Source organism: Urocitellus parryii, chromosome 1 (assembly GCF_045843805.1).
Source record: "Urocitellus parryii isolate mUroPar1 chromosome 1, mUroPar1.hap1, whole genome shotgun sequence".
Taxonomy (NCBI): domain Eukaryota; kingdom Metazoa; phylum Chordata; class Mammalia; order Rodentia; family Sciuridae; genus Urocitellus; species Urocitellus parryii.
In genome coordinates, this window is record NC_135531.1 from 251,555,824 (window position 1) to 251,581,071 (window position 25,248).

A 25,248-nucleotide genomic window follows, 5' to 3' on the forward strand; every position below is an offset into this window, starting at 1 on the left:
CCCAATGCCTTACACTTGCAAGGCAAGTGCTCTGCCACTCTAAAGCCCAAGCTCCTTGGTTTGTATCGTGTTACTGGAATAAATTATAGCCTTGAGTACGACATTGTGCTGAGTTTTGAGACTCTCTGGGACTCCCAGCATAGCAGATTTAGGAAAATCCCAAAAGCCTTACGAAGATTTTAATCATTTTCCAACTATGCTCTTTCTCTGATATTGTGGAAATGCTCAGCAGAATGACAGTTTAATGTGGTGTAATCTGGATATAGAAATATATAAATTAAGGCATAATTATTTCATTTTTAATAGGATTATTTTCTTTACAAAAGTATTTTTCGTACTATCAGAAAATCAGGGACTTCTTTACTTGATTTTTATAATCTGTAATTTTGAGTTTATACCAAAATTAATGGGGATATTTTGGTTAAATTAAGATACTTTCTCCTTTGTACATTTCATAACAGAATTGTAGTGATACTCTGAAATCCCAGTTTTGTTTGTCCTGAGAAATTTGTTTTCTGGGAAAGGGATATTATTGCTTCAGTTATTTGCTCCATTTCTGCAAGGTTCCTGTTTTGTTTATTTTAGATAGTTCATTTTGACACTTAGATAAACAGAAGCCAAACACACAGCATACCCAGAATTAGTCCCTGAACTTTGTTCCAGGGTAAAGATAAGGCATTTAGACTTTTCCAGTACAGATAAATATATCACAGCTACTGGAAAATGAGTGTTATGTGACTCTTGGATTGTTTAGATATAGAATGATAGTGAATATCTTTAGAAATTCCTGTCAGCAAAACTTAAGGAAAAATTTATATTCATCCATAGTACCAACTTTTAAGAGGATTATAGATTAGATACAAGATTCTGGGACACGGTAAAATATCTCTTTGTGTTTAACAGATGTTCTAAGTAGATGATAACCACTAGTAATCATTTCTTTCATTTTCACATTTTCTTTATTAAAGAAATTGACTTCATTTTTATTTGACATGTGTATTTTCTGCATTCTCTAAACCAGTTTTCTTATTAATTTGATTCTTCAATTTGAATCTGCCTGGAAGTAAACATTTTTTGTTTGTTTGTTTTGTGGTACTGGGGATCTAACCCAGGGGCTCGTACATACTAGGGCCTTTCACATGCTAGGGCCTTGCACATGCTAGGTAAGTGCTCTACCACTGAGCTACACCCCCAGCACCCCCCACCCCCACTCAGTGGCCTGGAACTTACTATCCTTCTTGCTTGCCTCCTGAGTAGTGGGTGTTACAGGTGTACGTTACACCCTAGCTAAACTGTCATTTACAGTTATAGTATTTGTGCCTGTCAAATCTTTCCAGTATATAAATTAGCTAACATCAGAGATTTTTTTGTAGATTTAATGCGAAAAAGCTGTTCTCTAGAATTGTGTATAACTTAAGAAAGTTTTAGACTTATGGATCTAGCTTGGTTGTTGGAAGTGTATGTAGGCTGTCTTCAAAATGTTGGGCTGAGTAAGTAAGGCATATATAAGGTTGTTTTCATACTTTCTCTTTGCTAAAATTCCTTTGTCTCCCTTCTTTAAGACTTCCCTATTGGGCTGGGGTTGTAGCTCAGTGGTAGAACCCTTGCCTGGCACTGGTGAGGCACTGGGTTCGATCCTTAGCACCAGGTTCTATCTTCAGCACTGGGTTCGATCCTCAGCACCACATAAATAACAAACACATAAAAAACAAAGGTTAACTTCTAAAAAAAAAAAAAAAAGACTTCCCTATTGATTGAACAAACTTTCTTCATTGTCTTTCCTAAGCTTACAGTTTTTTGGATACCCATTTATCAAACTTTTTTCCAGCTGCTACCTGGTAATTCACTTCTACAAGCCTGACACTTCTTTAGCTTGTTTTTAGTTATTTGGCAAAGTTATCTATATTTTTGCATAACTTTCAATAAAAAACATGAATATCATAGCTCTGTTTATTTCTTTTTCTTTTCTTAAGAATCCACTCTCTTTTTATTATTATTATTATTATTAGTTTTAGATGGACACAATATCTTTATTTTATTTGTTTATTTTTATGTGGTACCAGGGATCCAACTCAGTGTCTCATGCATGCTAGGCAAGTATTCTACCACCGAGCCACAACCCTGACCCCAGCTCTGTTTATCAAATGAATAAAAATAATAACAAATTAAATATTATTTAAATTTTTTTTTTTTGGGGGGGGGACATGGGTTTCACTTTGCTTCCTTGACTAGTCTTGAACTCTTCGGTGCAAATAAATCTTCATTTTCATCCTCCCAAATAATTGGGACTTTAGGTTCATTCACTGCATGTCTAGCATTCTTAGATTGATTGTATATCTGAATATTATTTGAAATTAAACTAAAAAAAGTTTAAGTTGTTTTGTATTTGGAATTAGAATATTCACGTTGTTAAGAAAAAGAAAACTCTAGTTGTGTGTGTGTGTGTTTGTGTGTGTGTGTGTATAAATAAATAAATCTGCTAGCATTTGCAATTAGTTCAGTCTTCCTAGGTTAGAGAGGAACTAAAATCAAACTTCACCTCTGAAAGTCTACTCCTCGGAATGAGCTGTGTAGTTGACACAAAAATGTTAATTCCAGGATACAGAAGAAATAAGAAAATAGAATTTTGAATCAGCAGCAGTTCATTTGACCAAGTAATGATTGACTGGATTCTATTGTCTGCCTATGGTAAAGAAAAGAAAAAAAATCAAATCCCTTTTCCATCCTCTTATTTTGTAAAACATATCTACATAACTTGGATTATTATGTATATTTTAGTTTTCCTGTCTTCTTTGTTGTTGTTGTTGTTGTTGTATGCCTTCCATTTGTATCATAGTAAGAATGGACAGACAAGTCAAGAACAGTTACTCAACTCCAGTAGCAGTACTCAAATCTTTTCACACCATTGTAGAAAGGATATGTGGTGGGCAAATTAACTTTTCCTGACTTCTTAATTTTTGTGTTTTGTTTCTAATTTTAATCCTTCTAGTAGCAGGTGTGGTAGCATTTCTTTCTTTCTTCCTTCCTTCCTTCCTTCCTTCCTTCCTTCCTTCCTTCCTTCCTTCCTTCCTTTCTTTCTTTCTTTCTTTTTTTTTTTTTGGTGACAAGAATCTTGCTGTGTTGCTCATGCTTGCCTCAAACTCCTGACTCCAAGTGATCCTCCCACTCAACCTTCTGAATAGGTAGGATTTACAGCTGCATGCGCTAATATGTCAGGCTTAGTTGCATTTTTAATGTAAAATGAACATTTTTCATATGAAAGCTTATTTGACAAACACCTGATTCCACCTCCCCCCCCTTGGTGCTAGGAATTGAACCTGGGACCTTGCACAGGCTAGACAAGTACTCTACAACTGAGCCATAACCCTAGCACTGATGATTTTTAATATAGGGAAAAAGAAGAGAGAAAGCTGGATGGACAGTCTTTGATCTTTGGCATGCTTCTAGGAATGGCTGACCCACACAAGAGTTTTATATTCAAGGGTCCTAGGCATCAAAGGGGAAAGATTATGCATTTTGTTCTCTTAACCTTATTACAAAGGATTAGTCTTTGTTCAAATAACAACTACAATAACAAAAATTCCCAAATTATAATATCTCAGATATTTAATGCCATAATTATCTGATATTTTGTCATATTTAATTGCATTTACACATGAGGACTACCATGAATGATTCTGCAATACAAGATTTCATGGTACAAGACAGTTTCTTTTAGAACTACTTTATTGAAGGAAGTTAGGAACTTTGCATTTCTCTAATTGCTAGAGATGATGAACATTTTTTCATATATTTGTTGATTGAATGTATATCCTGCTGAGAAGTGTCTGCTCAGCTCCTTAGCCCATTTATTGATTGGGTTTTTTGTTTTTTTGGTGATAAGATTTTTGAGTTCTTTATATATCCTGGAGATTTGTGATCTATCTGTGCTTGTGGCAAAAATTTGCTACCAAAACGTAGGCTCTTTCTTTATCTCATTGAGTTTTTCTTTTGCAGAGAAGAAGCTTTTTAGTTTGAGTTTATCCCATTCATTAGTTCTTGATTTTATTTCTTGCACTTTAGGAGTCTTGTTAAGGAAGCTGGGGCCTAATCCCATGTGGTGAAGATTTGGGCCTACATTTCCTCTATTAGACGAAAGGTCTCTGGTCTAATTCCTAGGTCCTTGATCTACTTTGAGTTGAGTTTTGTGCAGTGTAAGAAATAGGGGTTTAATTTTATTTTGTTGCATATGGATTTCCAGTTTTCCCAGCACCATTTGTTGAAGAGGCTATCTTTTCTCCAATCTATGTTTTTGGCATTTTTGTCTAATATAAGATAACTGTAATTATGTGAGTTTGTCTCTGTGTCCTCTATTCTGTATCATTGATGTACAAGTCTATTTTGGTGCCAATGTATTTTGTCAAATGCTTTCTCTGCATGAATGATATAATCCTTATGATTCTTATCTTTAATTATTAATGTGATGAATTATATTTTTTGATTTCCATATGTTGAACCAACCTTGCATTCCTGGAATGAACCCCACTTGATCATGGTGTAGTTTTTAAAATATTTTTTTGTATGCAATTTCCCAGAATTTTATTAAGAGTTTTTGCTCAATGTTCATCAGGGATATTGGTCTGAAATTTTCTTTCTTTGATGTGTCTCTACCTGGTTTTGTATCAGGATGATATTAGCTTCGTAGAATGAGTTTGGAAAGGTTCCTTCCTTTTCTATTTCATTCACTAATTTGAGGAGTAGTAGTATTAATTCTTTTTTGTAGGTCTTGTAGAACTCAGCTGTGAATCCATCTAGTTCAGGGCTTTTCTTGGTTGGTAGGCTTTTGATGGCATTTTCTATTTCTTTGTTTGAAATTGATCTGTTTAAATGTGTATGTCCTCTTGAATTAGTTTTGGTTGATCATATGCCTCTAGAAATTTGTCAGTGTTTCTATTGTTAGTTTTTCTATTTTACTGGAGTATAAATTTCAAAATAGTTTCTAATTCGTCTTCTGTATTTTAATAGTGTTTGTCGTGATATTTCCTTTTCCATCATAAGTTTTAGTAATTTGAGTCTTCTCCCTCCTTTTCATTAGGGTGGCTAAGAGTTTTTCAATTTTATTTATTTTTCAAAGAACATCTTTTTGTTTTGTCAAAGTTTTTAATTGTTTCTTTTGTTTTAATTTCATTGATTTCTCCCCTGATTTTAATTATTTCCTGTCTCCTACAACTTTTGGTGTTGGCTTGTTCTTTTTACAGGGCTTTGACATGTAATATCAGGTGGCTTATTTGTTGACTTTTTCTTCTTTTAATGAATGAGGTTAATGCAGTGAACTTTCTTGTTAGCACTTTCTTCAGAGTGTCCCATAGATTTTGATAAGTTGTATTGGAGTTCTCATTTATCAGGTATTGGGGTAGGTTCTCTTTCTAATTTTATCTTTGATTCCTAATTTCATTCCATTATGATCAGATAGACTAATGCAGGGTAGTATCTCTCTCTCTCGTTCTCTCTCTTTTTTTTATTGTATTTGCTAAGACTTACTTTTTGGCATAACATATGGTCTATTTTGGAGAAGGATCCATATGCTGCTGAGAAGAAAGTATATTCACTCATTGATGGATGGAATATTATATATATATATTATATAAATAATATATATTATATATAATATAATTATATAATTATATAATAAATATATATAATATATAAATATATAATATATTATATATATTATATAAATATATATAATATTATATATATATATATATGTCTGTTAAGTCCAAATTATTGATTGTATTATTGAGTTCTGTAGTTTCTTTGTTTAGTTTTTGTTTGGAAGATCTATCCAGTGGTGAGTGAGGTGTTTTAAAGTCACTCAGTATTATTGTGTTGTGGTCTATTTGGTTCTTGTATTGAAAAGGGTTTGTTTGACCTACATAGATGCCCCATTGTTTGGGGCGTAGATATTTATGATTGTTATGTCCTATTGAAGTATGAATCCCTTAAGCAGTATGAAATGTCCTTGTTTATCCCTTTTCACTTGCTTTGGTTTGAAGTCCAGTTTATCTGATATGAGGGCAGAAACCTCTGCTTGTTTACACAGTACATGTGAGTGGGATGTTTTTCCACCCTTTCACTTTTAGTCTGTGGATGTCTGTTCCTGTGAGATGAGGCTGTTGAAGGCAGCATATTGTTGAGTCTTTTTTAAAAATCCAATCTGTCAGTATATGTCTTTTAATTGATGAGTTTAGGCCATTCACATTCAGTGTTATTATTAAATTATGATTTGTATTTCCAGACATTTTGGTTTATTTTTGGTTTTTAACTTACTAGGTTTCTCCTTTGATTGGCCTTTTACTTTTGGTGTAGTTCCTCCCTTTACTGATTTTCATTGCTGTTTTTCATTCCTCCTCCCGGAATATTTTGCTGAGGATGCTCTATAGTACAGGCTTTCTCTCTATAAATTCTTTTAACTTTTGTTTATCACGAAAGATTTTTATTTAATCATCAAATCTGAAGCTTAATTTTGCTGCATATAAGATTCTTGGTTGGCATCCATTTCCTTTCAGAGCTTGGTGTATGTTATTCCAGGACTTCCTGGCTTTGAGGGTCTGGGTTGAATAATCTGCTGAAATAAGAACTGGTCTCCTCCTATATGTGATTTGATTTCTCTCTCTTGTGGCCTTTAAGATTCTATGCTTATTATGTATGGTACGCATTTTCATTATAATGTTGCCTTGGTGTAGATCTGTTGTAATTTTGAACATTTGGTGTCCTATAAGCCTCTTGTATTTGATTTTCCAATTCATTCTTTATGTTTGGGAAATTTTCTGATATTATTTCATTGAAGAGATTGTGCATTCCTTTGGTTTGAATCTCTGTGCCTTCCTCTATCCCAATAAATCTTAGATTTGGTCTTTTGATGCTATCCCATAATTCTTGGATGTTCTGTTCGTGGTTTCTTACCATCTTCACTGTGTGGTAACTTTATTTTCAAGATTATATACTTTGGGAAGGAGACCCTCATTGTTATACAAAATTACTTATAAGAGGAGGTGAGGGGACAGGGGAAAAAAAACAAGAGAGAGAAATGAATTACAGTAGATGGGGTAGAGAGAAAAGATGGGAGGGGAGGGGAGGGGAGGGGGATAGTAGGGGATAGGAAAGGCAGAAAAATACAACAGACACTAGTATGGCAGTATGTATAAACGAGGATGTGTACCTGGTGTGATTCTGCCATCTGTATACAGGGTAAAAATGGGAGTTCAAAACCCACTTGAATCAAATGTATGAAATATGATATGTCAAGAGCTTTGTAATGTTTTGAACAACTAATAAAAAAAGAATAAGTCATTAATTGACTTCTAATGCCATTAAACAGTTTTGCCTAGTGTCTATATATATATATATATATATATATATATATATATAAACAAATTATGTAGTTTGAAAAAAAACCAATTATATACTTTGTCTTCTTTATCTGACATTCTGTCTTCCAAGTGATGCTTTCTATTGAGTTTTTATTTGGTTTATTGTTTCCTTCATTTCAATGATTTCTGATTTTTTTTCCAGAATCTCTCTTGAAATAATCTTTTGCTACCTATATTTGCTTCCTTATCTTTTTGTTAGTGTGATCAATGGTTGCCTATAGTTGCTGTCTTACCTCTTTGTTGGAGTGATCAGTTTTTCCTGAATTTGCTCACTTAGGTCATTCTTTAATTCACAGATAATTTTAATTATGTATATTTTGAACTCCTTTGATATTTCATCAACTACACTGTCCATGGATTCTATAACTGTAGTATCCTGATTTGTTTGGGGCACTTTCTTCCCTTGTTTTTTCATGTTGTCTATGATAAAACTATGCCATACCATCACACCCTACTTTCTTTGTAGTTTCATGTCAGTTGAGTGGGAAATTCAGGATAGCTGCCACATCTGTTCCTGGAAATTAAATACAGCATATTATTAGCAGGTATTGATCCAGGATGTTTTCATTTCATTCTCAATAATTTGGCTATACATGTTGGGGGAAATAATAAAATACTATACAAAAATAATATACCATTTTCAGCTTCATTTTTAGTAAAGTGGTAGAAAGACTAGATTATTATTGCTCAGATTTTGTAATATTTGAATTAGAATATGGTATTGAATACAGTGCATATTGATAGGAAAACTTTCTGCCTTTCACACTGTCAGGGGTGATTGCTGTATTAAAATAAATTAAATCAGTTTGTTCTTTCTCTTAGAACTAGTGAAGTAACCCTATAGCTTGTTAAGGGAGACAGGCATGTAAGCAGATAAAATACTATAATACCCTGTGGTACAATGCTAGGACAGACATGAACTTTGGGAGTGCAGAGCACATAATTTAACAATTTGCAGATTTCCCTGAGAAGTTGATATTAAAGCTGGGTCTTGAAGATGAGTCTTAAGTTTTTCCAGAAAAATGTCATTCTGTATACTAAGAACATTATGTAAAGATCATTATGTATAAATAAAGGTCATGAAAGGCCTCAGCATGTGAGTGTGGTTGGGGATGGAAATTGAGGAGTGGAGTGGTAAGAGAAGTAGATTGTGTGTCCCAAGGATGACTTATCCATTAGGCCCAGTAGACCTCCTGCCCATAATATTTCTGGAAGCTCATGAGATGTTTTATTTTTTTTAATCTAAAGAAAAAATAAACTTTTAGGTTGAAGAAATGTTTATATTATCTTTTTTAATATTTATTTTTTAATTGTAGTTGGACACAATACCTTTATTTTATTCATGTATTTTTATGTTGTGCTGAGGATTGAACCCAGGGTCTCCCATGTGCAAGGCGAATGCTCTAAGGCTGAGCAACCACCCCAGCCCCATATATTATCTTTATGAAATATAATTTCCTGGAAAGGCCCATGAAAACAAAAATTCCTAGGACCCACGAAAGTAATTTTGTGGCACTATTGGGTCTTGATTATGAAAACCCTTATATGTTAACCAAGAAGTTTGGATTTCTAGGAGCATCAGACAATAAATTAACAGATTTTAAGTACAATCAGCATAGTCTTTTGTGACAATGCCTTTATCAGCAGTTTGGTTGAGATTATTTCCAGTTTATTGTGGTTATGCTCAACAAAATTGTTTTAATGTTTATATCCAAATTTCACCTGTTAAAAATTAGAAGAACATGAGCATGGTGGTGCATGCTTGTAATCCTAGCTATTATAGAGATTAAGAGAGGCTTACAAATTTGAAGACAGCCTGGGAAAGTTAGTGAGACCCTCTCTCAAATCACTTGGTCAATCAATCAATCAATCAAGAATATTTTTAAAAGGCTGGGGATGTAGCTCAGTGATACAGCCCTTGCCTATCTTGCACAAGGCCCTGGGTTCAATCCCTACTACTGCAAAAAACAAAAAACAAAAACCCAATAATTTCTTTTTCAAGACCCATGTCTAAACACTGATTGGCTAAATATGTCCCTTAAAAGAATTAATTGACAGTATATGTCTAATCAAAATTTTTCTAGTTATTGACAAATTTAGACTACCTACATATAAATAACCAGTCTCTGTATGTAATCTGTGATGATATAATTTTTCTAGACTATACTGTTTCTAATTGTAGTCTTAATTTCATCCTTACTTTTTCTACATTATTTATGAAGAGTTCAAAACCTTATTATAGGTATGTGTCTGAGACTGATTCCAAAAATGGCTTTTAGAAAGCCACAGACACTGGTTTACAAAATGAATTTTTCTTGGTTTTGATTAGGCTAGTAAGTTTTTGCAATCTTTATGTTGTTTAAGAATCATAATTTGAAAGTATTATTTTTTAATATTTATTTTTTAGTTGTAGTTGGACACAATACTTTTATTTTTAAATTTTTATGTGGTGCTTAGGATTGAACCCAGGGCCTTGCACATGCTAGACGAGTGCTCTACTGCTGAGCCACAACCCCAGCCCAGAAAGTATTATTTTAAAAATAATAAATATAATTGGCCTACACTGATGCCCTCATCACCAAATAATTTCTTAGAAATGCACTGAAATTATTTTAAGAAAAATAGTTTAGGAAAATAGAGATGTTAAAGATATGATTTAGGGGCTGGGGATGTGGCTCAAGCCATAGCGTGCTCGCCTGGCATGCGTGCGGCCCGGGTTCGATCCTCAGCACCACATACCAACAAGGATGTTGTGTCCGCCGAGAACTAAAAAAAATAAATATTAAAAATTCTCTTTCTCTCTCTCTCCTCTCTCACTCTCTCTTTAAAAAAAAAAAAGATATGATTTAGTCCTCTCCAGTTGTACCTTTAATATTAATGTAGCTTTTTTTTTTTTATTTATTTAGGGGTGGGGAGTAGTTAGACAGGAGAGGTTGGATTATCTTTGTTTTTTTGTTTATTTGCTTTTTGGTACCTGGGTTTAAACCCAGAGGCGTTTAACCACTGAGCCACATCCCAACCCGTTTCATTTTTTGAGACAGGATCTTACTAATTTGCTTAGGGCCTTGCTAAATTGCTGAGACTGGCTTTAAACTTGTGATCCTCCTGCCTCAAGTCTCCTGAGCCTCTGGGACTGCAAGTATCTGCTACCATGCCCAGCCAGATTTATTTTTTGTCTAGTTCTATAACAACTTTAGATTTCTGTCACCAAGTTATATAATAATGGCACTAAAATTATATATGTGTCTATTTTTCATGTATTCTTTTACAAAGATATATCTTTTCTTTTTATTCTTGAATAAGGCACGTTTTGATCTACCTGCTTCCAGGTACAGTCCGATCCCTACTTACTTACTCAATATTCAGTATAAAATCCTAGTCAAAGAAAGTAGCAGAAGAGGAGAAGGTATAGAATTAAGTTTATCTTGGTTGTGGAAAACTAAAGTTATTAAATTCATAAATTCTAAACTTTCTAAAAGAAACAGTATATTATATAACTTTGATGTCTAGTAGGAAATAAGAAGGATTTTTACCTGGGCAGGATAGGGAGAAGGAATTATGCCTCATGGATAGATACCTTTCAGATTTGTAAGTTTTTTGTTTGTAGTTGAATTTTATAACTGAATCTTTGTGTCATATGTAAACATATATTTAGTTTTAATTTTTGTAATAATTAATTTGGTAAAATTTGACAATTAGGGGATAACCTAAGGAAATGCTGTTCATTGTTAAATGGAAAAGATAATATAGTAAATATGATTAAGCTTGTTGTTAAAAGAATTAGAGTATGGACCAACTTGATAAAAAACTATGGTAGAATCATTAGACTAATGTCCTAGAATTTGTTTTTATAAATAGGTAGCACTGTATATTTTGGCTATTTAGTTGATACTAGTAAATAACTTCTAGAGGACTACCTAAAGTGATTTTATTTTATTTTATTATTTACTTATTTTAAATTTTTATTTGTTCTTTTTAGTTATACAGGATAGTAGAATGTATTTTGACATATCATACATACATGGAGTATAAATTCCCATTTTGTGGTTGTACATGATATGATGTTTTACTAGTCATGTATTCATATACAAACATAAGAAAGTTATTTCCAATTAATTCTACTGTCTTTCCCATCCCCAACCTTTCTTCCATCCCCCCACTCCTCCCTGTCCAATACAGGTGAAACTCCATCCTACCTTATCCCCACATCCCTGTCTATTGTCAGTTAGCATCCACATATCAGAGAGAATGTTCTGCCTTTGTTTTTTTGGGATTGGCTTATTTCACTTAACATGATAGCTTCTGAGATCAGACGAGATTGGGCTCGTTCAGGGTGGTATGGCCGTAGACCACTTAACATGATAGTCTCCAGTTCTGTCCATTTACTGGCAAATACCATCATTTCATCCTTCTTTATGGCTGAGTAATATTCTATTGTGCATATGTGCCACATTTTCTTGATCCATTTGTATGTTGAAGGGCACCTAGGTTGGTTCCATAGTTTAGCTGTTGTGAATTGAGCTGCTATAAATCTTGCTGTGGCTTCGTCACAACAGAATGCTGATTTTAAGCCCTTTGGGTATATGCCAAGAAGTGGGATAAGTGTGTCAAATGGTGGTTCCATTCCCAGTTTTCCAAGGAATCTCCATACTGTTTACCAGATTGCTTGCACCCATTTTCAGTCCCACCAGCAAAGTATGAGTGTACCTTTTCCTCCACACCTTCAACAATATTTATTGTTTCTTGTACTCTTGATAATTGCCATTCTGACAGAAGTGAAATGAAATCTCAGTGTAGTTTTAATTCATATTTCTCTAATTGCTAGAGATGTTGATAATTTTTTTCATATATTTGTTGACTGATCGTATTTCTTCTTCTGTGAAGTGTCTGTTCAGATCCTTTACCCATTTATTGATTGGGTTATTTGTTTTTTTGGTGTTAAGTTTTTTGATGTTTTTATATATCCTGGAGATTAATGCTCTTTTTGAGATGCTAAAGTGATTTTAAAACATACAAATCAAGTCTCATTTTTGTTTTTCACTAATTACTGTCTGTGATTTGGTCTATCCAAGTAAGATGCTTGAGGGCTAGAACTCTATTACTTGTGAATACTCTTTTGCTTACCCCAATTCTCTAAAAGTACTTTCCATTATAGGAAATATAGCAGTTTTATGTATATATATTGGCTTAGACACTTTCATTTCTTCTCCAGAATTTTAGTTTCATTCAGAAGCATTTATTTTAATAAATTTTAATAAATCATTTCCATTGCTAAAATTCTTGTGAATTATGCCATACCAAGTAGATACATAAAATGAATAGAATGAGTCAGAATCCCAGGAGGAATATATTGGCCAAGTGGATTAGATTAGTCTTCTGACTGATCAAACACATTGGCAAAGGCTACTTTAAGTAACTAAATAAAGATCAAATGTTGCATTTGATAACATTTTACTTCTTTGGGATTCTCACCAATGTTGATAAATATTTGTTAGCCAGGAAGTTGTGTGACAAATATTGAATATAAATCAGTTAAATTATTTTATGTGCACAGATAAAGATGAATTGGTATTAAATTTACATTAGTTTGTCCCTTCAGTATGAAGAACTGTTGAGCAGTTCTGGCTGTTGATATTTTAAATAGTGGAAAGTAATTTTTTTCTTGCTCACCTAGTAGATTTAGTTTTATAAACAGATTTAATAAGGTTTAATTTATATACCATGAGATTCACTCATTTACACGAACAATTCCATGTTATTTATTTAGTAAATTTATAGATTGTGTAACCATTATCTAATTTTGAAATGCATGTCACTCTAGAAAGAAACCATATGCCCATTTTATAGTCATTCTTTACATTCCTTAGTATACAATGCCTAATAATTTAACTTTCTGCAATACACTATAAAACATGATCAAAATGAGTATTGTAGAATTTTCCAAAAATTTTAGGCCTGTAAGTTTGTGTATTTCAGCATTGGAGATTGAACCTGGTGCCTTGTACATGCTCAACAAGTGTTCTATTGCCAAACTATGTCTCAGCCATGTTTTTTGTTTGTTTTAAAGATCATTTTAGAGCATGGACATTTTCTTTGATGATATTTCCTTGTTTGGACACCAAATTATTTAATGGAAGAAAGAGCAGTGTAATAATCTGAGGAAAAGAAGATTGCTTTTGGGAAATGAGGGTTTTTTTTTTCACATTTGCTTCTTGCTTGGGTGTTACAAATTAATTAATTAGCAGAAAGAAGTTATCAAATAAAGTAAAATTTAAAAATAAAATATTTGAATTTGAATTTGAATTCTGGCCAAGAATGGATATCCTGAATCTCTATTACCAAAGTCAGGGGAGGTTATAGTAGGGAAAATTATGTCATTGAAATAACCTGGCTTTTATATAATGTTTTATAGAGATTATAATAAAATTAATTCATCATTGTTATTGTCTTTATTTTAGCTTCCCAAAATCAAGAACGGCTATGTGCATTTAAAGATCCATATCAACAAGACCTTGGGATAGGCGAGAGTCGAATCTCTCATGAAAATGGGACAATATTATGCTCAAAAGGTAGCACCTGCTATGGCCTTTGGGAAAAATCAAAAGGGGACATAAATCTTGTAAAACAAGGCAAGTAATGCTTTTCTTACCTGACATGGAATTTCATACAATTGAAGTTTATCTAAAAATGTTATAAAAATAGATTAAGATCTTCTTCATAAAATAATAAATTTAAAAGTATGTCTTGAAGTATTCCCTGAAAATATTTCTAACCTTTATATAATATTTCATTTTCTTTATGTATCACAATTTACTTACATATCATTCTATTGTTGGACATTGTTTTCACTGTAATATATACTGTTGCAGTAACAATTTTGAACATAAATCTTTGTATCTGATTGTTTCCCTCATGTAGATTTGTTAGATTATAAAACACATCAAGGGCTGGGGATATGGCTCAAGTAGTAGTGCGCTCGCCTGGCATGGGTGAGGCACTGGGTTCGATCCTCAGCACCACATAAAAATGAAAAATAAAGATATTGTGTCCACCTAAAGCTAAAAAATAAATATTTAAAAAAATATATGAGTATTTTAAAGACTCTGTATAAAAAGTGCCAGGTTGCTTTCTAAAAATGCCATCATTTGCATTCCTTTTAGCATTGTATGAGAGTGTCTGTGTTACTGAATCCTTGTTAGGATTGCATATTGTTATTTTTTAAGTCTAGAACTATTTAATTGGTTACCTTACTATGGTTTTAATAATATTTAAATTAATGATGCAACTAAACATTTTGTTCATGTTTTTCCCCCATGAAATGTCCATTGTTTCCTTTGCCATTTTTCTGTTTGTCTTTTTATTGATTTGCAAGACTGTCTCATAACTTCTATATTTACTCTTAGATTTATTGCAGTTATTTCTTAGTTTGTTGTTTTCCTTTTAGTTTTGTCAAATTGTTTCCTAACTTGTTTTTATTAATACTGGTTTACAGGATGTTGGTCTCACATTGGAGATCCTCAAGAGTGTCACTACGAAGAATGTGTAGTAACTACCACCCCTCCCTCAATTCAGAATGGAACATACCGTTTTTGCTGCTGTAGCACAGATTTATGTAATGTCAACTTTACTGAGAATTTTCCACCTCCTGACACAACACCAATCAGTAAGTAGTTAGAGTAACTTATCTTTGTAATTCCTTTCTCCAGAGATTTTGAAAATATAAAATAAAAATTCAGGGTTGATAGGAATGGGAGACTTGCAGCATCTTAAAATGACATATGGCTAACACTTGAAATTCAGAGATGCACCAGAACTGGCAAGACATCAGTATATTATCAAATAAGTTTGAATCAAAATATAATACTCCTAAGGAGGGGAATTTGACAATACTAAGGAAACTGTAGCTGGGCTAAGTGGCAAGTGTCTGCAGTTGCAGCTACTTGGGAGGCTAAGGCAGGAGCATCACTTGTGCCCAGGAGTTTAAAGTCAGCCTAGAGAGACTCTTGACTCCCCACAAAATCCCAGAAAATTACATGGGTGTTTTCCTCTTCCACCCAGCATTCCCATTTCTAGAAGCTTATTTGAAAAGATAAATCATTAGTAGTATGAAAATACATAGACATAGTTATTCATTGTGGTATTATTATTTATAACTAGTTAATATTGGAAATTACCTATGTAGTTTTTACTTTTGGTATAATGTCATTAGCTACATATGCAGAAAAATTATATGCAAAAAATTAAATCATTTTAAAGGGAAAAGGAACTAATATAAATAACTTACAAAAACATTATTTGAAAAAAAAATATATATATATATACACACACACACACACACACACATACTCTTTTGGGGAAGATGATATATGAAGGGCTAAGAGGAGAATTAAACAAATCTTGAACTCTTTTTAGTGTTTTAGTAGTATAATCAAAGCAATTCTGAAACAGTGTAGGTGTATTGTAGTATTATAAATATATACAGTAGTGTTCTTGGGAGCCAGGTTTCTTATTGAAGAAATAGGGATAAATAGTTACCAAACAGGGGAAGACAGAAGAGAAGCCTGTGCAAATAGATTATAATTCTGGTTACTGATGTGGACTTAGGACTTTTAAACTATACTTGTTGGTATGTTAAATACATATATACATGGTTGTATAATAGATATGCATATTTGTATATATTCGAATGTGTATTAATTTATTTATATATACACACTAATTTTTTGACCTTTTTGTTTTTGTCTACTTTTCTGTTTTTGTCTACTTTTCTATTTTTGTCTACTTTTCTATTTTCTACTCTCTTTCTACCTTTTTTTTTTTTTTTTTTTTTTTTTGTGTGTGTGTGTGTGTGTGGTGCTGGGGATTGAACCCAGGGATTGAACCCATGTGAGGCAAGCACTCTACCAACTGAGCTATATCCCTAGTCCCCTTTCTGCCTTTCTTGTTTTATTTTTTTCTTTGTTTTTATTTCTTTCCCTCTTTTCTTGACCTTCTTTCTTTGAACCCGGGACTTCACACATGCTACACAAAAGCCCTGAATTACATTCTCAAACTACATATAAAGCATTGCTAAAAAGGACAAAATGCTAAAGTACCCCAGTAGCAGTAATAATGTTTAATGGCCATATTTTTGTCTCTAATACTATCCTTCACTAGAAGAACTAGGGCTCCTTGAGAGAACAACTTATTCTAGGATGCGAGCAGGGTAGTAGTTTAAGACAAGCATGAAATAGAAAGTATTGCCCCCAAATATAATGGATAAGCCTATCATAAGAATGCAGGAGCTAGGGCTGGGGTTGTGGCTCAGTGGTAGAGTGCTTGCCTGGCACATGTGAGGCCCTGGGTTCAATTCTTAGCATCACATACAAATAAATAAATTAAATAAAGGTCCATCATGAAAAAAAAAAAAAAGAATGCAAGAGCCAGCTTGAAATAACTTCCACAGGCTAAATCTGGGGCGACTTTAGTGCTAAAATAATTAAATATAGTAATGAATTATAAACCATTGGAAGGAAAATGAATTCATGTGTAGAATGTCAAGTGCTAACTGGTAAATATAGGAGTGTTGGAGTTGGCAAATCATCATTCTGTAACCATCACAGTAAGATTAGATCTGGGGTTAGGGTTGTAGCTCAGTGGTATAGCACTTGCCTAGAACATGTGAGGCACTGGGTTTGATCCTCAATACCACATATAAATAAGTGAAATAAAGGTATTTTGTCCATCTACAACTAAAAAAAAATAATTAAAGAATCACACAAGGGTTATCAAAGGATTGTAAATCAAGAGTTTTAATGAGGAACCAGGATATTTGTATTGTTTAAAAGTGTCTCCAACATAATTGTAAGGGGAAAATTCAGAATATATAAGTGGAGAAATTGGATGACACCTTGAACAGGTCATGAAAATTAACATAATTAATGAAGGGCAGATGGACATCCACAGTACTTAGGGGATACAACATTATTATAATGTTATATTCTGGCCAAGAATGGATATCCTGAATCTCTATTTCCAAAGTCGGGGGAGGTTATATATTTTAAAATTGTTTCTGTCATATAAGACAAAGAAAAGCTGTGGAAAAGGTATACATTAAAAGAGATTTAAAAGACTTGACAGATAAGCAGTACACCTAATTGTCCTTCTGAATGGGGAAAATATGGTAAAGGACATTGTTGGGTCAGTTGACAAAAATGGATGATTAGAGAACAGTTTATTTAAATATTAAATTACTGAAGCTGATAACAATACTATGGTTTTGCAAGAATACATCATATTCTTAGAAAATATTCTTAAGAAGTATTTAAAAAATAAAGGGCCATGATATATATAACCTACCATCTAATGATTAAAAAACAAACATAATATGCATGGGTGTGTATGTGTGTAGAGAAAGAGAATAATAAAGCAAATGGGGGTAAATGATAGCAAAGAGTAAATCTGTGTTAAGGTTTGTTTACTCTTCATCATATTTTTGCAAAATATATTGTAAGTTTTAAGTTTTTCAAATAAAAAGTTTGAAAAATGTTAAAGCTTTTTAAAATTGAAATATAGCACTTTGTAAGAATTCTCTCAGTCAACAAATATGGTGAGTATAAAGACCTTCTGTTTGGGATTATTTCATTTGATTTATTGATGAAATACTAAACTGAAAGCAGTAGAACATTTCTCTATGTAGACCATTAGCTTTAAAAAACATTTTTTTTTTGGTTGTAGATGAATACAATACCTTTATTTTATTTATTTATTTTTATGTGGTACTGAGGATGGAACCCAGTGCCCCACACTTGCTAGGCAAGCACTATACCATTGAGCCACAACTGCAGCTCTGACCGTTATCTTTTATTAGGAGATTATTCTGAATTGGGTACATTAATTTTCCTCTAATTTTCATTTGTACATCTGCCTAGATGAAAGAGGTGAAGTACATTTGTATATCATTTTCCTCAAAGATCTTTACATTTATATTACATTTTAGATTACTACCTGGATCTTGGTTTCTGTAATCTTGATTTAAAAGCATGAGTATTGCCAACTAGGAATCATTAATTCCCAAGAAAAAGGCAGAGTGTTTAAAGTGCTCTAATTTGGGAGCATTAGCACAGTTTATGTATTTTATTCTTTAAACAACAGCAACAAAATCAAGTTAGTTGAAGTTAGCAAACAAGGTGAATATTGGCTTTTGCATTAATTTCAAGTAAAATAACACTAAAAATAATCACATTTAGCCTGCAAGTGCTAAGTGTTTAACCAAAATAATAAAATAGTTTTAAATATTGAAATTTAAAGAAAAAACCTAAAACATAAAATTAAGAAGCAGAGCTTTTTGTTCATGGCCACATAATAATAAGTAAAAAGTTTGGTGCTGGTGATTTTTTTTCTTCTTTCAAATTTTATTTTAAAAGTGTATATATTTTAAAACTACTAAAAACATAGCATAAAGTTATCAGAAATAGAAGAAGAATAATGTAGGATGACTATTGGGAAAGGATACATATTTCTACACTTTTTAATTGGTTGAGTCTTTAAAATGGGCATATATTTGTGTATTACTTATATAATTAAAGTATCACCTGCTTGTTAATTTGAAAAAAAATAGAAAAATGACCATATGCCTGTGGTACTACCTACTCAGGAACCTAGGACCCCACCTCAAAAACAACAACAGCAGCAAAAAAGAGAAAAAGAAAAATGACATAAGTAGAAAGGAAATAAACAATTTCCAATAGTCTCTACACCCATATGCGATCATTGCTAATATTTTCAATATTTTTTCCCAATATTTTCTTTTTAGTTTTTGTATAGCTGTATTAGTAGTATGTATTTTACATTTGCTTTTTTTTTTAACAAAACAAGTATTTTCCAGATTATTATGTTTCACAGTTATTAGTTTATAGTTACATAGTATTTCAAATCAACTAGATATTCTCCTTGTCCCTTCTCTTGCTTTTGGACATTTAGGCTTATTTCCAGTTTTCTATTCCAGTGAACATCTTTGTATGTACAGCTGTGTGTAGCATTATAATTCCCTGAATTGGTATTTCTGTAGCCAAAAGTAACAGTGTTAAAGTTATGCATATATCATTAAATTGCTTTTCAGGTAACTGAAATAGTCACATACATCGGTGATGTATGAAAGTGCACATTTCATCATATCTCTAGCAGAAGTAGTATTACTAAAATAAAACTTTACTGAGAGCATTTTACAAAATGATTTTCAGTTTTTATTAGATTCATGTTTGTTATTTTTAGTTGTCTTATATTTAATGTCCGTTTATAGTATTGTTATTTAAGAATTTTTAAATTTAATTTGTTTTATATTGTGCCTGTTATAGGGTACCAATGCGTGTATGTTTTGTGTAATGTTTGAATCAGGTTTAGTATATCTATTTTCTTAATGATTATTTTTGAATAAAGAAACAAACTAACTTTGAGAAAAATGATTTTTAAAATAGTCTGAAATCTGGTCATCTAACCCCTTTGTCAGTTTGCAGAATCTACATTTTAAATGATAATAATAATAATATTTTAATACGCAAAATTTTTGTTTATTGCAAAATCTTTGAAGTTCAACTCTTCCTAATGAAACACCTTTAATATCTATCATTCAATAAAAATTTAATGTTCATTTTATAGTGTGAAAATTATACTTTAATTAAGGTACTAAAATATTCATTACTCAATCTTCTGAGAACAGTATTAATGAAACATTAGCTTCACATCTCACATATCATTTTTGTGATGGATGATAAAACCTCATTTTTGTACAATATTTTATACTTTCAGAGTTCTGTCACATAAATTCTTTTAAGATGTCATCTTAATATTTAAGTAGTTCAATCAGAAATTAACCCTTCTGTCCTAATGAATAGGTTTACTATTCAGGAGAAATGGTCAATGAAGTGGTTGTATTTCTCAAGCAGAGCTGATTACCTTATTTTTCTTTAACTTTTTGCCTGTCATTTTATTGGTAGACAACAGTAAGTGTCAAGTGTTCATATATTAGGCTTCCTGCAAAAATTTAATTTTTTTTTAAAATTTGAATTTCAAGCTCTATAAAGTTACAAAAAATTGTACAAAGAACTATCCTTTACCCAGATTTACCTTTTGCTAGCATTTTGCTTTATTTTCTTATCATTGTTCTACCCTGTAGATACATATACATTTTATTATTTTTTCTGAACATTTTCAAATAAGTTGCAGGTATTACATATAAATTTTAACATGTTTTTTTAATTGTTTCTTTACCTACCTTTTCTACTAAACTTTGAAGTGCATGGTGATAAGGACTTTTTAAAATGCCCTTTTGTCTTCATAATGACTAGTGCAGTGTTAGGAACATGGAGGGCAATAAATGTTTGTGGGATATGTATTAATTAATATGTAAATTCTGAAATATTATCAAGTGCTGGGAAGTAATGTTTTCTTTTTAATCTGTCAAGATTAAATAGATCCATACAGTGGATCAGTAGTTTTTGAAAGCTGGTCACTGCTTGACTCAGTGGCAAACACCTGTAATCCCATTGACTTGGGATGCCAAGGCAGAGGGATTGCAAGTTTAAGGCCAGCCTAGGCAACTGTCTCAAAATAAAAAATAAAAAGAACTTGGCATGGTGTCTCATACCTGTAATCCCAGCAACTCAGGAGCCTGAGACAGGAGGATCACAAGTCAGACTCAGCAGCTTAACAAGACCCTAAGCAACTCATTGAGACCCTGTTTCAAAATAAAAAATAAAAAAGGATGGGGATATAGCTCAGTGGTAAAGCACCCCTGGATACAAGAAGAAAAGAGAGAGCTAGGGTTGTAGCTCAGTGGTAGAGCACTTGCCTGGCACATGTGAAGCTCTGGGTTCCATCCTCATCACCACATTAAATAAATAAATAAATAAATAAATAAATAAATAAATAAATAAATAAATAAATAAATAAAATAAAGGTTTGTGTCCATCTACAATGAAAAATATATTTTAAAAAAAGGAGGGCTGTGGTGGAGCAGTCGCCTGGCACGTGCGAGGCCCTGGGTTCAGTCCTCAGCACCACATAAAAATAAATAAATAAATAAAGGGTTTTTTTTTTGTTGGTTTTTTTTTTTTTTTAAAGGAAAGGTAGGGGAAGGAGAAAGGGAGGGGAAAAGGGAGGGAGGCAAGCTGGTTGTTGTCTTCAACTAAAAGGGCAAATGCAGCAAAATAGTTTATGGAATAGCAAGTGCAGATAAAAACAAAAAAAACCTAATTATTAACTCCTTCATTTTGATTCATATTTAGTTCCCCTTATCCCCACCTCAAAAAGGAATCATCAGTTTTCAACTTTTAAAGTTAAAGCGAAATATAGGAAACTTTTCCTAAGTAGTTGCTATTATGTGATCTCATTTCCAAACAAGCCTACTTGTTATAGCTTGTTTTATTACTGGTAAGGAAAAGGGTTATAAGTTTAATGGCCACATAATGAGGTTATATTCTAGGGAATAGCAAAGGGCATTTAATGTTCTCTGTTAAATCCCAATCATTTCCCTATTGTTTTCAGCTGAACAGTTTACTTCCTGAGTTCAATCCATTCATTGCTTTTTGTTGGAATGACATCTTTCTTATCAAGTATTCACTTACACAGTCACAACCAGACTTAGCAGCCTTCTTACCTCTATAACCTATATGTTGAGTGGTCAGACCAAGTAACAGTAAAAGAATATATGACTCACTGAGCATTATAGGTTAGATTTCTCTTGAGAAAAGGCCTTTCTTCTTTCAACTTCAGTTGACACTGAAGACAATAAGGTACTTAGTAATAGAAACTGAAGCATATAATAGCAGTGATCCTTGAGAATGATACAACAGGAGTTTTTTGGGGAAATATGACAGATCAACCATATGACCATAAATGAATATCTGTAATTGTGCTGAACTAGGGTCTCACATTATAATCAGTCCTATCTGTAAATCTCCTATCTTGTGTTTTTGTAACTCAATTATAATTTTTCAAAGATTTTCTCTTTTTCTGGTGAGTCTATGTTTCAAAGTTGTTTGTCTCTCTTAAGGGAAATAGGTATTAAATATGTCTGCTTCCATTATATGGGAATGTTAAAAAAAAATAGAAGCCAGTAGTTCTGAACTTAATACAGTAATAAGTAGACCTACCTTTAGACAAAATTATATAGTTAAGGAAGATTAGGTTCTTTACTTCCCTTGAGATCTTATTCTCTGACCGCCCCACCCCTTTTTCCTTAGAAAACTCTCTGCTGTGCCCAGTGCCCTGGTTTGAATCTATTAACTTTTTCAGTCACTGTCTTGCTTTCCCTCCCATCAACTCATCCTGTTCTTAGTCCTGTTTCCCTGGTCTTAAGATGCTGGTGGTAGATAAGCATTTACTGGGTCTTTATTCATAAAATACTTGCATTAAACTTAAGATTCTTAAAGAATGTTATTACAGATAAGATAAATCTAGTAGTGAAACTTTAATTTACTACTCAGATTGTAGATTATGCAGGATTATAGAGTTATTAAACAGACTGAGTAGTCTCTTTAAAGTAAACCTTTAAAGGGAAGATTTAATATAAAATCTTCTCTAGATGAACAAGTTAAGAAGTTAACAAGTGAACTCTTACCTCATTAATAATATTTTGAGTACCCAGTATGTCCCAGATACTGTTCTTTTAGTGTTCTATATGAATTAAATTTTTTAATTTAACCGTTATAGAAACATTGTGAAATGATTACTACATATTCTTATTTTATATTAACTCCACTGAGGCAGATATGTAAACCTAATTTACTTAAAATTGCATTTTATAAGTCACAGATCAGGATTCAAACCCAGATGTTCTGGATCCAGAGTATTTGTTATTAACTATTATATTCCATACACAAACAAGGGACCCATTTATGTTTGTTTCGTTTGGCTGGGGAGAATTTTTTGAAAAATTCAAGGACCCTGCATGATGTTCACCATAATCTATACATGATTAAGTATTATAAAATATTTTCTATATTCACATAACATGTTATTTTATTATTTAATATTTTCTTCAAATTATCTTATTAAAATTTGTATGTATTTTAAAAGGAAACTTCCCATCATTACTTTAAGTGGAAAGCCAGCATCATAAGTAGATAGCAACTTTAAAATTTATTTAAGAATAAAAGTGATGAAAACAAAACTATATTAACTAGCTAGATATTGCTTGCTTAAATATCTGAAGCTTGAAACTTTCTCTGTGTTAAAAAGAAAGGATAGCAAATGTTTGACAATAATGAACTTCTACCAGGTTGAGATTTTTCTTCTCAATAATAAGACAAGAGAAAGAAAAACTTTCACTAATACAGGTCCATGTTCTACCTAAAACCAGAAGTAGACTCTGCAGAGCTGAACTAAATATATTTTGAGGTATCTTCCAATCATGAGTCTTTGTAGTACCTACTGTATTTAAAAAGAATGTCAGTCTTTAAGTAAAGATATTCATATCTATAATATTCTTTTATTTTCTTATACCATTAAGAAATTTTTAAAAATGTTTTTATTTTAGTTGTTGATAGACCTTTATTTTATTCATTTATTTATATATAGTGCTGAGAATCAAACCCAGTGCTTCATACATGCTAGGCAAGTGCTCTACCACTGAGCCACAACTGCAGCTCCCATTAAGAAATTTTTATGCTTATGAATTCCCAGAGTTTTTAAGAAATGTATAATTATTGCAGACTTTAAAAACTTATTAGAACAATTTTGTGATAAGATTTCTAGAATTGATATAGTTAATGTTTCTACCTATAAAACCAGTAGTTTTGTGTATTTTTTAAAAATGAAATAAATCTAATTCATTCTATGGAGTAGTTTTTGGTGAAAGTCAGGATATAAATGTAGAATATTTTCATTTTCTTTTATTTAGTTATTAATTATTTTGATGGTCAGTTCCAATTGATGAGAAACAGATCCAAGTTGCATCTAAAACTAGGTTTAAGAAATTACATTCTGAAAATAAACAAGGAGAGAAATGAATTACAGTAGATGGGGTAGAGAGAGAAGATGGGAGGGGAGGGGAGGGGGGATAGTAGGGGATAGGAAAGGTAGCAGAATACAACAATTACTAATAGGAAAGGTAGCAGAATACAACAATTACTAATTGGGCATTATGTAAAATTGTGGATGTGTAACCGACGTGATTCTGCAATCTGCATTTGGGGTAAAATTGGGAGTTCATAACCCACTTCAATCTAATGTATGAAATATGATATGTCAAGAGCTTTGTAATGTTGTGAACAACCAATAAAAAAAAGACACAAAGAAAAAAAAAAGAAATTACATTCTAATTTATTCTGTGCTGTTAAGATTAGAAATTTTAATTTCCAGTATCTGGCAAGAAATGTCTTAATCTTATACAAGCTGGAAAAGAAGGACTTCTTTCAAAAAAGATGATATTGGTATAGGACCACTGGTGGGTTAAGAGCTATTGTGCATTTAAAGTATTTTTTCAATATTACATTTTGTTGTTATTATTTGTTTTTGTGGCACCGACATTTGAACCCAGGGCCTTGTTCATGCAAGGCGGGCACTCTATGGTTATATCCTCAACCCACTTATTTCGTTTTTATTGCTTCTGTGACAGCATTGAAGTGATTGAATAAACAGAAAATGAGAAATAAGGATGGCTTAAAGTCCTCATTTATTACTTCAAGAAGCAAAACAAGGTGTTTTTAAAATATTTTTTGTTTTGTTTTAGATGGACACAATATATTTTATTTTTATGTGGTGCTGAGGACCGAACCCAGTGCCTCACATGTGCTAGGCAAGCGCTCTACCGCTTGAGCTACAACCCCAGCCCAAGGTGTTGTTGTATGCTTATTAA

The 25,248-nt window shown here is 32.4% G+C and overlaps 1 protein-coding gene across 2 annotated transcripts in view; it reads left to right on the top strand.

The window, feature by feature from the left end:
• The window catches only part of Bmpr2 (bone morphogenetic protein receptor type 2), a 169,191-nt gene that overhangs the window by 73,304 nt on the left and 70,639 nt on the right, over positions 1 to 25,248 (top strand). For both annotated transcript variants that reach the window (XM_026405344.2, XM_026405345.2), the window contains exons 2-3: positions 13,871 to 14,041; positions 14,905 to 15,075. In XM_026405344.2, coding sequence (XP_026261129.1) covers positions 13,871 to 14,041; positions 14,905 to 15,075 — 342 coding nt within the window. The remainder of the gene's footprint in view (positions 1 to 13,870; positions 14,042 to 14,904; positions 15,076 to 25,248) is intronic.